The following is a 17017-nucleotide window of genomic DNA, read 5'->3' on the forward strand; positions in this document are numbered from 1 at the left end:
CCAAATAACCCCCCCCCCCCCCCCCCCCCCCCCCCCGCCACTATATCCAGCTTATTCCACTCGCTATGCCAGCAGCCCAGGTTCCATCAACACTTCAGTTTATACTTTTTGATCCAGAGCTGTACCATCCAATATAAGCGCCACCATCCACATGTGACTATTTACATTTAAATTAATTGCAATTTGAAATTTCCATTCCTGATCCACTAGCCACATCTCAAGTACTCAGTAGCCTCCTGTGAGTAGTGGCTGCCATGATGGACAGCACGAAATAGAGTATTTTCATAATCTTGGAAAGTTATATTGGACAGCTCTAGAAAGATTTAAATATAAGATCTGGGAGGCTACCAACCAATTCAAACACCTGTTGAGCATGTCCTCTGCATCTACACTGGGCCCTGTGGGGAAGCTGCTGTCTTCCAGGGGTTCACAAAAAGGCAGAAACCTGTAGACAAAGACAAGAGACAATGGGAGGTGCCCAATATTGCCACAAGGACCCTCTCAAGAGTCCAAGGACATGAGCAGGTCTCTGTTTTCATGATACAAAGAAAATGCTCTGCTTGTCTATCACACTGTGCTCTTGACCCAGTTCCAGAGATGCTGCTTTAGGTATCTGGGGCTCAGCCCCACAGTTTTGAGGCTCCTCAAGCAAAATACACAAAGAAAGTCAAGTTGGGCTTAAGAGCTCTCCCTCCCATCAACACTGGCCTCCCCATCCGCCCACACCCTGCTCCAACACACCCCACCACCTCTCCCTCCTGCCCCCATGCACCACTCCCCAAGGCTGTCCTCTTCCCAGAGCTTCCCAAATCCACAGCCAGCCCACTTCCAGGGCTCCCTGCTCCAGCTCCTTGCCCTTCCCGCTCCTATATCTGAACAGGATACACCTGGGACCCAGATCCTCAGGACAACACTCTACACAACGAACTGATTTCCAAGGATATTTACTGTTTTAAAAAAGATTGTATTTATTTATTTGTTTGTTTCTTTTTTGTTTGTTTATTTATTTGGGTAGGGGTAGGAGCAGAGGGAGAGGGACAAGTAGACTTTGCACTGAGCACGGAGCCTGACGCGGGGCTCCATCTCACCTGAGATCATGACCTGAGCCAAAATTAAGAGTTGGACACTTGACCGATGGAGCCACCCAGGTGCCCCCAAGGATATTTACTTTTAACAGAAGATTTCCAAAGACTAGATATCAAAATGAAAGGGCTACATCTAAGTTGTGAAAATTTTCGGGCTGATTGGAAAGAGGATCACATTTGTGGTTGGAGGGCCCACCTTGAAGTCCTTCATATTTTTAACTGTGTGCCCTGGCCATGACTCAGCATCAGTGATCTCTAAATTACTGTATTACTGATCTCTAAAACCGGTTCAATGACACCAGCCTTAACAGTTGAAGGATTAAGGATTCAATGAGATAATAGATAAGAAAGCCACAAAGCCCAATGCAAATACATGTTGTTGTTAGTATTAAGGGGAAATTATATTCTGACACCCAGCACAGTTCCTACCACACACTAGAAGTTTGTTGAAAACTATTTTTTAAATGATCCTGGAGTAGAGGCTGAGGAAAGACCCGTTAGCAAAGGGGGCTTTTGGCATGCTCTCAAGATCAGATCACACAGGGACGCCTAGGTGGCTCAGTCAGTTAAGCAGCCAGCCGCCTTCAGCTCAGGTCATGATCCCAGGGTCCTGGGATCAAGTCTCACATCAGGCTTCTTACTCAGCAAGAAGCCTGCTTCTCCCTCTGCCTGCTGCTCCACCTGCTTGTGCTCTCCCTCTCTCTGACAAATAAATAAATAAAATCTTAAAAAAAAAAAAAAGATCAGGTTACACAGATGAACACCTACACAGAAGCAGAGGTCCTGGATCTTTTTAGTACCAAAGACTATTCCAGCCACCTGGTGAAGCCATGGATCCTTCTCAGGATGCTTTTTAAAAATGTATAGAAGACATGGGTTCCAAAGACAATTAATTACGTTGAATACATTGCATTGTACCGAATATATTGTATACTGAAATACTGTTACGAAAATATCCTAAAAAATAAATTTATGGTATAATAATACATATGCTTCTTTATTAACACATTAAATAATAAGATCTAACAGAACCTCTAATAACAAATACACTTTCAAAGTAGTAAGGAGTAAAGATAATATTTCAAAGTCTGTGTTTCCACTGTTATGATATAAAATACCTGTGATTTCTGGGGTGCCTGGTGACATAGTTAAGTGTCTTGGTTTTGGCTCAGGTTGTGATCTCAGGGTCATGAAATCGAGGCCCGTGTCAGGTTCCTTGCTCAGCATAGAGCCTGCTTAAGACTCTCTCTCCTTCTCCCCCTGTCGCACCCCACCACCCCAACTCTCTTTCTCTTTAAAATAAATAAATATTTTTAAAAAAATAAAATGAAATGACATATCTATGATTCCTGCTGATGACAAAGTCACATGTCCTGCTAACACTACTGTGGCTAGTGCCTACATTCATTATTAAAGAAACACTGCATTTCAGTGAGAGATGAGTGAAAATCAAGATGTAACTTTTCTTCAACCAAGCTGAGGGCTCCCCTGGATTTTACATAGGGACTCCAGGTCAAGAACTCTTGAACTCTACCATTTTATTCTGTTTTTTTCTAGTTCACCAGTGTAGGGATAGATCCACATGGTTGACACAACAGAGCCCCTTTATAGCATGTATTCCCCGATTCCAAAACATCTTATGCATAGGAGGTAGGGTCCAAGGCTACCCCAACTCCTGTTCCCCTTGATGCACTGAAGGTTGCCACTAACAATCTTAGAGACTCAGGCCTTGCTTCACCTGCAGCCCTGTCTATTGTCTGGGGGACAGCTCCCATTAATTGAACACTTAGTATACGCTGATGACCACTGTATGAGATGCTTTATGCTCATGATAGCATCGAGCACACAGCCTCCCAAGGGCACAGTGTTATCTTCGTGAGGAAACTGAGGTTAAAGGTTCAGTGACTCGTCCAAGGTAGTAAGAAGGGTTTGAATTTCTTTCTGATTACAAATCGCCCTTTGAACACTTCATGCTTTGAAACTGTACCAAGTAAGCTATTTTGACAATTAGAGTTTAAACCCATTCACCCTGGGAGTGAGTGCCACCGCCGGGGCAATTAGTGCAGGTGAACAAGGAGCCAGGAGCCTTTCCTGATGCTCCGCGAGGTGACTAAACAGAGTGGCATTGCCCAGTCAGCCATCCACACCCCCTCCCCAGGGGGAAATGAAGGGATTTTAACTAGCAGTTCAAGAGAGAATGTTCTGAAAAAAAGGACTACAATAGCATCTTTGTAGCTGCAACAGGATCTCTGGAGTGCCAGGAGAAGTGAGGGTAGCTAGGGGGAGGAGGGGGAGAGAGAACTCGGTGGCTGACTGTATGAGCTGACTGGGACCGAGGCCTGCAGACAGTGGCCGGGTGTACGGGGAGGCCGGGAGGGAGTGCTCGTGTTGTCCAGGAGGCCACCCCTGCTGCCAGCCAGTCCCTGAGCTGAGGTCCAGTTCCCCCAGGAGGTACACACTGAGCCTCTGTGTGGACAGACAACAGAGCCACTCTGTCCTAGAGAAAGAAGCCTGTGTGTCCTGCCTTCCTCAGAGCACAGGGATGGACATCCAAATGGCCCATTCACTAGCCAGCCCAGCCTCTAGCCTCACGCTGCCTGCAGCCGCCACCTCCAATGGGTTCAGGCAACCCAGGCAGCACGACCTGGAGCCCCATCCCAGCCTGGGCACAGCTTGGGCCTTTTACTTCTCCCTCCCCCCGCCCCCCACTCCCTTCCTTCCATCTGCATGGTCATGGGTTATCACATTATCCTTGGGGCTGGAGCTCACGCATCTCCTTTGGGGAAAAGAGTGAAGGGGGTTGTGGGTCCCATACTTTTTGAAATTATGACCCTCTGATATTACAGGTGTGACTATGTACAGGTCTTCCATTCCCATCTCAAGCCCGGCACCAAGCATTCAGAAGTACTAAAGCAGCACAAAGAAGAGAGGCATGGCCTCTGCCCTCAGTTTACAGTCCACATGGGAAGACGGTCATAGACAACACTGTCCACCTAAGTACTTCGAGGGATTGCAGAAATTAGTGAAGGGGGTATATGCTGCTTGTTTATGTATATGAAGGAGTAGATTCACACGGGTAATCTCCTTCCAGGAAATGTGGAAAATGAGATATAAGAGACAGAACATCTTGACAATTCGCCAGTGCCTGGTGCACTGGAAGTGACCTCATAGCCTGGTGCAAAACCAGTCTGGACACAGGCAAGGCCAGTCACTGGGTAAGCCAAGTCTGTTCTGCTGCTGATACTCCAGCAGAAGCACGGGGCCGACGCAGGGCATGTGAAGCACAGAGGCAGTGGCAGTGCCGGTGGAAAACAGGCCGGTGGAAAACATCACTGCTCTGCCAGAGGGCAACACACTGCTGACACCAGCCCAGGACACTGTGCCCAGTACAGCCCCAGAACCCTGGGTCCCCCAAGCGCCATGATCACAGGCTGTGAGGAGCTCCTGCCTGCTTCTTCACCAGTGCCCGTGCGGGGATGGGGCCCCCACGGGGCCAGTCATTTTTGTCCCTGAGCTTTAGTCCCCTTATCTTGCATCCATACACCTCTGGCTCTGACTCTTCTCTTTTTCTCTCCCTTTCTCTCTCCCCTCTGATGTCTTCCACCTGGCTGATAAGGTTTCTGAAAAAACCCCTACCCAACTTGGCTCCTCTACATGGAACCACGAACCTGCTGCCTGAGCTAAGATGAAAGGATCTGAATTCTCCAGGTGGTTCTGGAAGAGGCTGTTTGCTCATTGCAAGCAAACACCCTCGAAAGCCAAACAAAAACTGCCCACAAGTAAACAGCATGTGACACAGCCCCTTCCTGCAGCCACTTAGCAGAAACCCAAACTAAAGCCCATGGCAGCAGGGAACTCGGGGGCGAAGACGCAGGAGCCGCACGCCGGCTGGCAGACAGCACCAGGGGCCACGGGCAAGGTGGCTAGGGTAACATAACCAACGCTATCCTCATTTAGTATTGCAATTATACCTGACTGATTTTTTATGATAACAAGGGCAAAACCAATGTAGATTACAGGAGAAATGTCAAACACTTCACTGTGGCTCTTAAGAATATAATATAATAATCTATTTTATAGAATTAAAATGATTAGAATCATTTTTAAATAAGTTACTGCTATAGCATGATTCCTTCTAAGTGTGACTAACAGACACCATAAGATAAATAAAAATGAAGATGAAGACAGAAGAGGAAGGCAGACAGAGGTCTCGTGTACCCACATGTCGGAACAAGAAACAAGTCACTCTTGACCTGCCCAGGCTCCCTATCTGAGGTTACCAAGGACTAGAGGTTCTCCTGACCAAATACATCCCTCCCACCTGCTCCTTCTAGCCAGGCCAGTCACCCAGCCCATTCCCCCATCACCATCATTGCCCAGACACTCCCCTCCACTCCCTGCAGCCTCCCCTCCCTCTGAAACTGCTCTCTAAGATGCAAACACATCCCACCTCCCCATGCTCAAAACCCTTCCATTGCCCCACTGCCCTCAGGAATCCACAAGTGGGTGGGGAAACCACCCATGCCCCACAGCCAGGCTCTGCTTCCAGCCCCATTTCCAGAAGATTCCCCCTAACTCCCTTCCCAGCCAACTTTTGACAGCTCACTTTTGCCTCCAGGGCTTTGCCTGTGCTGTTCCTTCTGCTAGACTGCCTTTCCTCCTTCTTCTTGTTGTATTACTTTAACTTACATACAGTACAACTAAAATTTTGGTGGACAGTTCTAGGAGTTTTCACCTGCACGTATAGAACCACCACCACAACCAGGATACGACAGTTCCATCACTCCAAAAGCCTCCCTGGGGCCCCGCCTGCAGAGTCACAGCCTCTTTATCCCCACCCCCAGGCAGCCCTCACCTGTTCTTTGATGTCTGTAGCTTCATCTTGCCCAGAATGTCATATAAATGGAATCACACAGTAGGTAACCTTTTGAGATGATTTCTTCCACTCAGCAAAATGCCTTTGAGCCTCCGTGTTGTTGCGTGTATCAGTAGACTGCTGTCTTCATGGCACGGTATGGCCAGATCCCACCTTGTTAGTCCAATCTACAGTTGAGGACATCTGGTTTGTTTCCAGTTTGGGGTGATTATGTGTAAAGCTACTATAAACATTTGCATCCAGGTTTTTGCATAGACATATGCTTTCATTCCTCTTCGGAAAGACATAAGAAGGAATAGGATCGTTGGGTTCTATGGCAAGTTTGTGTTTAACTCACAGGAAACTGACAAGCCGTTTTCCAGTGTGGCTCTATCACTGACGTGTCTACCTTTAATGTATGAGCATGCCAGTTACTCTGCATTCTGGCCAGCACTTGATCTTGTCAGGCTGTTTTGTTTTTTAGCTCTTTAACAGACATGTAGTGGCTTCTCTTTTCTTCAATTGACAAAAGCTAAGCCATCCTCTGACACTCCCTGTCCTCAAACATCCCTGTGTCTCCTCACTCCTCAGGTACTGCTTGGGGCATCCAGTAGGAGAAGCGCCGCTCTCTACATCCTCATCAGAGCATTTACCTCACAGGACAGACACACTTCTTTGTGCTTCCCTCTCCCCTGAACCTACCACCTGGCCCGCCCCACATACACACCCACACAGATGGCATCACTAGACTGCATACTCCCCAGCGGCAGGGTCTCTGTTACTTATCATTGTATTTCCTGCCCTAGCACTATGTCTGGCTTAAAGCAGGTATTTTCTGAATGGATGGATAAACAGCAAGGCGGCAAAGAGAGAGAGAGAGGGCGCTAATACACCCTTATACACAGACTGTGAATTCCCCTTTCATGGCCTTCTAGATGTGTCACTCAAGAATTCCAAAGCCACTGGGAGTAGACTCAAGCCCTGCCTAAAAGAGAAACATGTTCATTCAGAACCAGTCAAGGCCTGGAGACCAGTGTGAGGCTCCTACTCTTTGCTCATCCTCCACTTCCCTCCTCCCTCCCTTTCACTCTTACCACCACTGAATTCACCAGATGCCATCAAGAAGCACCTTCTGGCTTCCACTCAGTGAGCAGTTCCAGGGCCACCAGGCTGGGCCCTTGGGAATACAGCCAGATCCTAGGCCACTTCCAAGACTATGTGTCTGTATCTGTATATGTGTGTGTTGGAGGTGGGGGTCCACACAGAGAAGGGCGGCCTGGGGATTACCCACAAACCACTGTTTCATCATCACTCTTGGGCCAGATGGTCCTTCAGATGCAGACCTGGGTAGACACATCCAGACAATACAGGGGTGCCACCCCAAACTCCCCAGATGGAAACACTTCCATAGTCACATCAAAAAGGGATGCAAGCAAAGATAACCCAAGTTGCTCACAGCACCTGGACCTCAAGGAAACCTGATGCACTCTGTTTCTAAATTGGTACCTTGGGTGGGGAGGGAGAGCTGGGTCTCCCAGGTCTGTTCTGAGGGGGCTATCAGCATCTTTGAAGCCCATCTGAAGCACATTTCTTTTACTAGCCCCTGCAAGAGCTAAGCAACTCATTTCTTTTTGAGGCCTATTCCCCACCCCCCGCAACCCCCCCAAACTCCCTACCTACTGCTTTTTGAACCAACCTCTCCTTGGGACGGTTAGGGCCAGTAGATTATTTAAAACCCTCTGCTCCCTGGCCAGCCCCATGCAGAGCCTGGCTCATGTATGCAGCAGGTCAAGGGGGTGCCCATAAGAAAAAGGGTATCAAATTCCCCCATGGACTCCAAGGGCTGGATGTCATGGTTCCCAGTTCTGATTCCAAAACCAGTTGAGCCTCTTCTCTTCAGCTGAGCCTGAGAAACTTGGGCAAGGTGATTGGGTAGAGCACCCCAGCATTAGACCTCAGGGGCCTGTGGCTGAGTGGGGGCTGAATTCTCATCCAGTGTTTAGCAAAGAGGCCCAGAGCACACAAACTGGGCAAACACCTCCTGCAGGCTGGGTATTTCCTGCCTGTGAGAAGAAATATATAAAGGAACAAAAAAACTGTTTTACAATACAATCTGTCTGCATGTGACCCATACTTAGAGGAGAGTCCCAGAAGCCCCCCCCCCTTGACTGGTAGTGAATGAAAATGCATCAGTGACTTCCTTACCATTTGTTTTCGGTTCTGACAAAAAGAAAACCTATTTGGTGGGGCTTCTGTAAAGCCCCCATTCTTATAGCACCTTTGGGGCACCAAGTGTTTTCACCTCCGTGGTTGCATTTGCTCCTTATAATAATCCATTATTACAACCCCATGTTACAGAGGGTTCCAACACTCAGAGTACTGGAGTGCTTACCCAGAGCCAAGTGGTAGCCTAGTCTGGCACAAACCTCATTCTAATTTCAAACCCTGTGCCTTTCCTTCGCCACTCCAAGCTGCGCCAAATGCCTCCAGTATATAAAGAGGCTACAGTGTCTGTGATGGGACCTACACGCGGCGGGGGGAGGACTTAGGAGACCTGGGCTCTAACCCCGAGAAGGTCACATCCCTTCTCTGATTTCAGCTCCTTCTGAAGATTCCCCTCCATCTTAACCACCAGGGATTTTAACCTCTTGGTTCTTTTGAGAATAACTAACCTGTGTGTGGGTTCTCTTGGGATCCCCTTCCTTGCATGGCTGCCTGTCTGATGACATGCCCACAGCATAGAGTGAAGAGAGACAAGAGGAAACCCTTCCCACACCCACACTCTGGGCTTTCAAAGGTAACTGCAGTAAAGTCTTTTATAAAGAGGCTGAAGCAATTTGTTCTTGGGAGCTTGTCTGATTTCCACTTAGCCAGGCACTCAGATCCCCATTTCCATGGATAATCAGAAGCTGGCCACATGCCACTGAAAACAGCTCCCAAGTGGGAACCACCTAAAGTTCACAAGCAGAGAGATGATTATCAAAATCATGGTACTGAGCATTAGAAGTATGGCTATATTTTCTGGAGATGCAGACATGGAACATGCTTTGAGAAAAAGTGAAGTAAAACAAATCAGACTGAAAACTGCATGTTTGGCATAATCTCAACTCTTTAAAAGGGAATAGGAAATATGCCAAAATGATACCCTTGGTTACCTATAGAAGTTGGCAGTATGGCCAAATATGTGATCAGGAATAAAACTTTGTGTTTTCTTAAGAATCAGGAAGAAAACTTTTTTTAAAGTTGGCAATAATAGTCTTAACTTCTTCTATCAATATTCATTTTTTAAAATATTTTTTTATAATTTATTTATTCGGGGGAGAGAGAGAGAGAGAGAATGAGCAGTGGGGAAGGACAGAAGGAGAGGGAGAAGCTGACTTCCAGCTGAGCAAGGAGCCCCACGTGAGGTTCAATCCCAGGACCCTCGGATCATGACCCAAGCCACAGGCAGACGTTTAACCAACTGAGCCACCCAGGTTCTTCATCCGAGTTCTGAGTCTTGGCACACACCAAGTGTCCTGCCATGATTGTAAGGAAAGGTAGCAAGTGTCCCAATCTTAGCTTCAGAATTACATACACCAAGCCTTGTCAGAGGCCCACACTCCCTCCAGGATGATCAAAAATACCTTCACAGTTCCTGCAGCTCAGTGTTCACTTTTGCACAAAGACATCTAAGCATTCCAGACTTTTAGCTTTATACTCCTAACCCCAGGTTTCTCATTTTATGTGCCTCAGATCAGTAATACAGCAGTGTTAAGGAATTACTGGATAAAGGCCACCATATTCAAACAAGTCGGGGAAGTTCGTAGCTCAGTTTTAATGAATTAAGAGAGGTTTCTCTGTGAAATGATCCCGCAAGAGGGGCATATGAGGTGTATCATTTGCAGATGAAGTTCACTGACACCTTCTATTTTAGGACTATCTCAAGGGATGGCAGCTTGACAGATTCAGGGGTATCTGGGGAAGTGCCGTTCCTATTCCTTCCGCCTTCTAATCCTGTGGTTCTCAGTCCTGGATGCACACTGGGGTCACCTGCGCAGCCTGAACAACTAATCCCTTGGTCTGGGTCTGGGTCTGGGTCTGGGTCTGGGTCTGGGTCTGGATCTGGTCTGGGGAGCAGTGAGAACCAGGGCTGAGAACCATTTCTTCCTCACACCATTATAATGGTGTCCATACTAAGAAGTCAACACCAGATTGGGGTCCAACCTCAGAATTATTCATGTATCATCCATTTCTGAAGCTAAATGGAACGTCAAAGGACTAGTTAAATCTCTCATTTTACAGCGGAAGAACCTGAAGCCCCCCAAGGATTCCCAGCCCCCCACCTCTTCCTATGCTGGTTCCAGTCAGTGCCCGGCTGTCCCTTGGGCCCCCAGGCCTCTGGACCACAGGACCCTTCATTCAGAGGGAAAAGCAAAGGAAACCTTGAGACGTCCAAGGCCATTTTGCTGCCAGAGGTTGCTTATCAGGCAGCCCCTTTCTCTGGCAAGTGGACCCTGACACAAGTGAAATTCTGACTCAAATCCTCTTCCTAACACACCAGAACTAAGGATGAAGAGCCAGCAGACTGCAGGCTCACCAGGACAGGAAGCCCACACTGGCAGTAGAGCAAACACATCCATATACCCCTAGGCTTCTAGAGCAGAAAGTAGGTACTTTCTCCCTCTATGCACCCCACCTCCATTGCAGGAGGCCTGAGACACTGTCAGAGACACTTTTAAAATCAAGAGTGAAAAGAAGGGGTACATGCACCCCAATGTTCATAGCATCAATGTCCATAACAGCCAAACTGTGGAAGGAGCTGAGATGCCCTTCAACAGATGAATGGATAAAGAAGATGTGGTCCATATATACAATGGAGTATTACTCAGCCATCAGAAAGGATGAATCCCCACCATTTGCATCGACGTGGGTGGAGCTGGAGGGGATTATGCTAAGTGAAATAAGTCAAGCAGAGAAAGACAATTATCATTCGGCTTCACTCATATGTGGAACATAAGGAATAGTGAGGAGGACCACAAGGGAAGGGAGGGAAAACTGAAGGGGAAGAAATCAGAGAGGGAGACAAACCATGAGAGGCTCTGGGCTCCAGGAAACAAACTGAGGGTTACAGAAGGGAGGGGGTGGGGGATCGGGTAACCGGGTGATGGGTATTAAGGAAGACACATGTTGGGATGAGTATTGGGTGTTATAGGCAATGAATGAATAGCTGAACACTACAACAAAAACTTATGATGTACTATATGCTGGCTAACTAAACATAATAAAAAAAATAAAAATTAAAAAAATAAAAAAATCAAGAGACTCCTGCATACAGGTAACAACCCTCTGGGTTAATGGCTTTGGCCCCTACCCTCTCTGGCAATATTCTTGCTCCTGAACATGGAATTTTGTAGTAAAAAAAATCTCCGTACTTTCCAGTTTCACATCCTGTACCCCCGATCACACATAGCCTCTTGGTACCCTTCCCTGAGCCCCCAGCTCTTACTGACCAGCTCGTAGCCTCTGGTCCGCACAAAGCCAGAACACCTATGCACAAGGAACTGTTCTCCCAGAGACCCTCCATCCTACAGGAGAATCCCTAGGCACCCTTCTAAACTCCAGGCCCAGAGCTAAGCTCCCGGAGAAGTATCTCCAGTGAGTCCCAATCTGGCCTCTGTGAGCTTAAGAGTGGGGAGAGGGAGCAGGTCATAGAAGCAAATGGAAGAGCCCTATAGGCTCCTTCAGATTTCAAATTCATTCTGGTGTCTAACACCCTCCCCCCACTCCACCCACCCAACGTAGGGCAGTGAACTGTAGGAACAGTGGGAGGGGGCTGCAGGTAGCTTCTACCTGGAAGCAGAGCTCATCAGCAGCCAGTCCTGAGAGAAGACCCTTTCCTTAGGCTACACATGTAGCCGGTTCATGCTCAAAGGGTCTATCTTTCGTGCATGTTGGTGTCTTTGAGGTTTCACAATGGAAAGCAACGGTTCACAAGTTCTCCAACTTCCTGAATAACATCCCAGACCAACCAGCACTCCCACACCTGCCTGCTGGTCCAGGAGATGGAGCCAGGCACTGGACCTTTCCCACACCCAATTTATTTCTACGTGGATTAAGGTTCAGCCAGGGTGTACGGTGGGTAATGAAAGTGCCCTTGGTCATCCCTGCCAAGGGAAGCTGCAAAGCTGATTGCCTACCCCTCGCCCCCCACACTTAGTCCTAGGTGCAGAGATAAAAGCTGTTGCAGCCCCCAAGCAACCTTCCAGAACAATTCCGGCTCCCGGAGGCCGCGCAGGCTCTGCGCACCCAAAGCTGCGCGCACTGTCTGCAGCCACCTGTCTGAGTGCCCACCCCATCCGCCCACCCGAGCGTCCCCTCTCGAGACTCCTACCATGTCCCCTGTGTGGCTGGACCTGCTCTTCCACGATCTTAGCCGGCTCTCCAGCTCATCCCACAGCCCCAGGGGCCGCCCCTTGCTCCGTGACTCTCCAAGGCTTCCCTGGGCGCGGGTTTCCCGGACCGAAGGTCCACAGCTTCCCAGCGGCCAAGGGCCGCACAATTCCTGGGTGTGCGATGCGCTCAGGGATGCTCTGCAGGTGGGGTTGTTTGAGGAGGTGTGGGATCTCCAGACCACGGCGGATCTGCGTGTCTGAGGATCTGCTGTTCTGCAGGAGCCTTCCAACAGCCGCGAGCCTCCGCGATCAGCTAGGGACCTTTGCAGAGTTTGCGAAGTCCCTGCTGCGCGTCCCAGCCCAGCCTCCCCACTTCCCCGAAAGCGAAGGAGGGGGGAGCTCCTTTCACAATAAAAGCCCTTCCCCGGGCTCAGGCAGCCACAGCCGCCTAAAGCAGGGGCCCAGGTGCTAGGAAGGAATGGGTCCCGCCCGCGGGGTGCTGATCTGAGGCTGGGCAGCAAGCGCGGAGCAGGGTCTGGGCAGATCGCCCCGATCCCGCCTCCAAGGTGTGAGGGCGTTCCGTGAGCCCTGGGCAGTCAGAGGCAGGAGGAGGGACGGAGAGAGGGAAGGAGGGGCCTGGCCGGCCGCTGAGGGTCGCCAAAATCTTTGCTCTCCCAAGCAAAGCCACAGAAAGATAAGTCTTTCCCTAGCATCTCCTAACCTTATTTGGGCTCAGTCTCCAAGGGCGGTTTGGAAGAAAATACGGTAGGAAAATCCTTTTACCACTTAAGGACAATCACAATGGGCATTTTCCCCCCTTGAGAATTAACCCGTGTTTAAGTAGCTGGAGTAAGTGGCTGATACCCACCCCTCTGCTATGGATGGATAGAGTGTTTGTGTCCCCTGGGTCACGTATAGTAGGCTATGACAGTCGAGACAGGACCTAAGAATCTGCATGCTCCTTGCTGGAGAGAAGGCTGGGCTTGGAGTCCATAATCCTGGAATTGGGGGCTGGCCCTTCTGTTAACAGTTGAGTGCCATTTAACAGCTGAGTCACCTTCGACCAGTGCCTGGACATCTTTGAGACCTATGTCCCTAAGTAGTCCAATGTGTGGATCTCAGGATTCTTAAGAGCCTAAAGGCATGAAGTTAGAGGTGAGGGCAGAGTCAGCAGCAGGGTGCCCTGAGAGAATCTGGGCTGAAAAATCACCCTCTGAGGTTGAAATTAACAAGAATCATCACTAAATGGACAGAAACCATCCTCCCAGGAGTCACCTGCTACAGAAGGCTCTGAGGTTGTCACTGATGACAGTACTTCTAAAGGAGGGCAAATATCCAGAGGTCTCCTTAAATTGTGTATGGGGATGGGGAGACAGATGGAAGGAAAAGTATTTCTTCAGTCCTTACTATGTTCTGGATGCTTTCCATAGGTTATTTCGTTTCATCATTACAAACAATCCTAAGAGAGAATATTTATTATCACCATTTTACAAATGAGGAAATTGAGGAACAGGGAGTTGAAGTGACTTTCCTGAAGCCAGACAGTAAATAGTTTTTAGCAAACCAAAAAGCCTATTCATTAGAACATGAGAGGAAGAGGAAGAAATTGATAAACAAGGAATGGAGTGCTAAGAACTGCAGCTTGCCTGGGATTAGGGTGTAGGGAGAGCACAGAAAAACATGAGGACTGTTGGGGATGGGGAGTGGATCCTGCAGACTGTCTCACTCAGACATCTGAGGAAACTCAGGAGACATCTGAGTCTCCTTTTCTGACTGCGACCCATATAAATGTACACTGTATGCCGTGACCGTTTACACAAACATATATGTCCAAATGTCCCTAAAACCAAGTTTTATAAAACATTATTACATGTGATGCACTCTGATATTTTCTATTCTATTGCATTTTAATTATTTGTAATGGTGTTCTCAAATCATTAAGTTTATTTCATAATATCCACGAATAAGTACTTTGAAAAACACTACACTGGAGAGTGGAGCAGACATTTTTTTTTTAAATTAATGTTTTCAAAGGGTTTTGTGGTATTCTGCAGAATTTATCTGTTATGTATAAAAAGAGTTTAAGAGGCAGGGATTCTGTTGGCCAAGTTTGAGAACACCGAACACAGTTAAACAGACTCCCTCCCCCTCTCTCTTCCTTTTTAGCAGTAGGACTCGTCAGAAACGTCAGTGCTAATGTGCATTGAGATTTCCTGAGAAAGTTGGAAAGTGCCCAGTTTTTTCCAGATTTACTGGATGCTAACCTCTTTTTCTGAGGACTCATGGGACGCACTTGGGAAAAGCTGCTCCAGGACCTGGCCCGGCCAGGTGAGTTGTCAACGTAAGAACAGAGAGTCAAAATCCTACATTCTGAAGCCAGACGATCATTTTGTTCACCTGATACTCGGCTCAGCTAAGGCGGTGCCGGGATGGTGAGTGTAGGAACTCCATTTCTAAGTGAACAACTGCCACTTTGTAACCCAGATTGAAAGTGAGCACTCAGTATTCCAGGAATGACCACAGCTGGGTAAGCAGATAAAACTGAGTTCTGGAACTGCCGAACTGAGGACACACCTGGATCTGCAATGACTCCACCTGCTGTTCACAGAGTCCTGCCGAGAAAAAGCAACTCGCCCTTCTTTATTACCTCCTACTTCCTTCCGGCTCTGCAGTGCTATAATTCAGACCACTGGTCCACAATATCTCAGATGTAATCACTGCGTTCCCTAATAATGTCCTCCTGCATAGGGCCACGACCGCGGCTGTGGCCCTGTGACTCAACAGGACTGCGTGCCGATGATTTTTGACATGCACCTTTTTGTTCCCTGTCCCTCTGCTTTCTTACTCTCTGTGCATTTTTTGCTGCATACTCTGTGATTGGTGTTAATGTTAAGAACAAGCAAGAGGTAGCACTGCATTAGAAACTGTCTGGCTACCTACTAAAGCTAAATATACATGTGCCCTGGGACCCAGCAAATCCTAGACCTTGACCCACCAGAAATGACTACATATGTGCATCAAATCCATGTACATACAAGAAAGTCCATTAGCAGCAAATTGTTTGCAATGGTCACAAACTAGAAACAACCCCAACATCCATCAATAGTAGAAACAATAAATAGATTGTCGTGTATTCACACAATGGAGTGTTTTACAGCAATGGCAATTCATGAACTACAGCCACACACAACCATTCTGTGGAGGGAAAGAAGCCAGCCACAAAAATAGGCCTACATATGCTTTTATTTATATGCAGCACACAAACAGGGAACGCTGATTTCTGCTATTAGAAGTCAGGTGAGGGGGAAGTCATGACTGGGAAGAAGATTCGAAGAGGGCTGTTGTGGTGCTGCTAGTGTTTTGTACATCTGGCTACTAATTTGAGTACTAATTACAGATGAAATAAACCAAGCTGTGATACTTAGGATATGTGCACCTTTCTGTATGTATGTTAAACTTCAGTACAAAGCTACACGGAGGGGCGCCTGGGTGGTGCAGTCGTTAAGTATCTGCCTTCGGCTCAGGGCGTGATCCCAGCGTTCTGGGATCGAGCCCCACATCAGTTTCTTCCGCTATGAGCCTGCTTCTTCCTCTCCCACTCCCCCTGCTTGTGTTCCCTCTCTCGCTGGCTGTCTCTATCTCTTCAAATAAATAAAAAATAAAATCTTAAAAAAAAAAAAGCTACATGGAACAAAAATGAGAACATCCTGTCTCTAGCCTCAAAGGACTCATAATCTATTCTAGCAGGTTCCAAACTTTTTAAATTATTCACTTCAGTAGCAATAAGTTTTTGAGTATATTCCCCAATCTGCGCATGACATATTTACAAGTTACTTAAGTGTTCCACCTGATTTTTCACCTCTCACAAAATGTACAATAAGAACAAAATTTTGAAGGGGTGAGATTAATACAGCAGAAGTAGAAATTGAAATGTTTCTACACACACACACACGCACGCACACGCACGCACTGTACCCACAAGTCTGTACCCATGGAGCTCTCAGTCATGCAGAGCTCTCTAATGAAAGGGAGATTTTGTAAGGCTGTGTTTCCAAGAAGTTGGATTATGGTAGCTGCTAGAGCTATTCACAAACATCTAGCACCCCATCTTTCAGACAATGAGCAGGATGTATGTCTCCCTGCCCTTTGAAGTTTGGTGTGGTCATGTTACCAGCTTTGGCCAATGAGATGTTAAGTAGAAGTGCCATCACTTTTGTGTGGAAGCTATAAAAGCCCGTGCATGACTGGCCAGGCTCCTTCTCTTATGCAGTAACCGAAAAGCTTATTTCAAGATGGAGCCTCCATCAGCCTGAGTCTCTGGGGACTATGATGAACGGAGCCTCCACAAGACATCATTGGATGAGAGTGAATGAGAAATAAATTTATGTTTAACCATCAAGATTCAAAAATTGTTCCTATAGCATAACTTAATCCATCCTAATCACATGAATAAAATTACTTTTGAGAAGGGTTGTTTGAGAATAACCATAAATCAGATTTTGTCACTCCTCTGCTCAGAACCTCCCAGAGGCTTCACATCCCCTCAGCATAAAAAATCCCAAGTCTTACAGGAGCCTCACAAGTCCTTCCACACTCGGCTTATCTATCATCACCACCTGCACTCTCTCACTGCCTGTGTTCCAGGAGACACTCTCCTCCTTATTGTTTCTCGCATGCTCCAGGCACTATGCCGCCTCAGAATC

The 17017-nt window shown here is 47.6% G+C and overlaps 1 protein-coding gene across 1 annotated transcript in view; it reads right to left on the minus strand.

Moving 5' to 3' along the window:
* The window catches only part of GASK1A (golgi associated kinase 1A), a 55599-nt gene extending 42811 nt beyond the window's left edge, over positions 1-12788 (minus strand). The window contains exon 1 of the mRNA XM_040636904.1: positions 12314-12788. Coding sequence (XP_040492838.1) covers positions 12314-12316 — 3 coding nt within the window. The 5' untranslated portion in view covers positions 12317-12788. The remainder of the gene's footprint in view (positions 1-12313) is intronic.
* Between the last annotated feature and the right edge of the window lie 4229 nt (positions 12789-17017).

Source organism: Ursus maritimus, unplaced genomic scaffold, assembly GCF_017311325.1.
Source record: "Ursus maritimus isolate PB19 unplaced genomic scaffold, ASM1731132v1 scaffold_20, whole genome shotgun sequence".
Classification (NCBI taxonomy): Eukaryota; Metazoa; Chordata; class Mammalia; order Carnivora; family Ursidae; genus Ursus; species Ursus maritimus.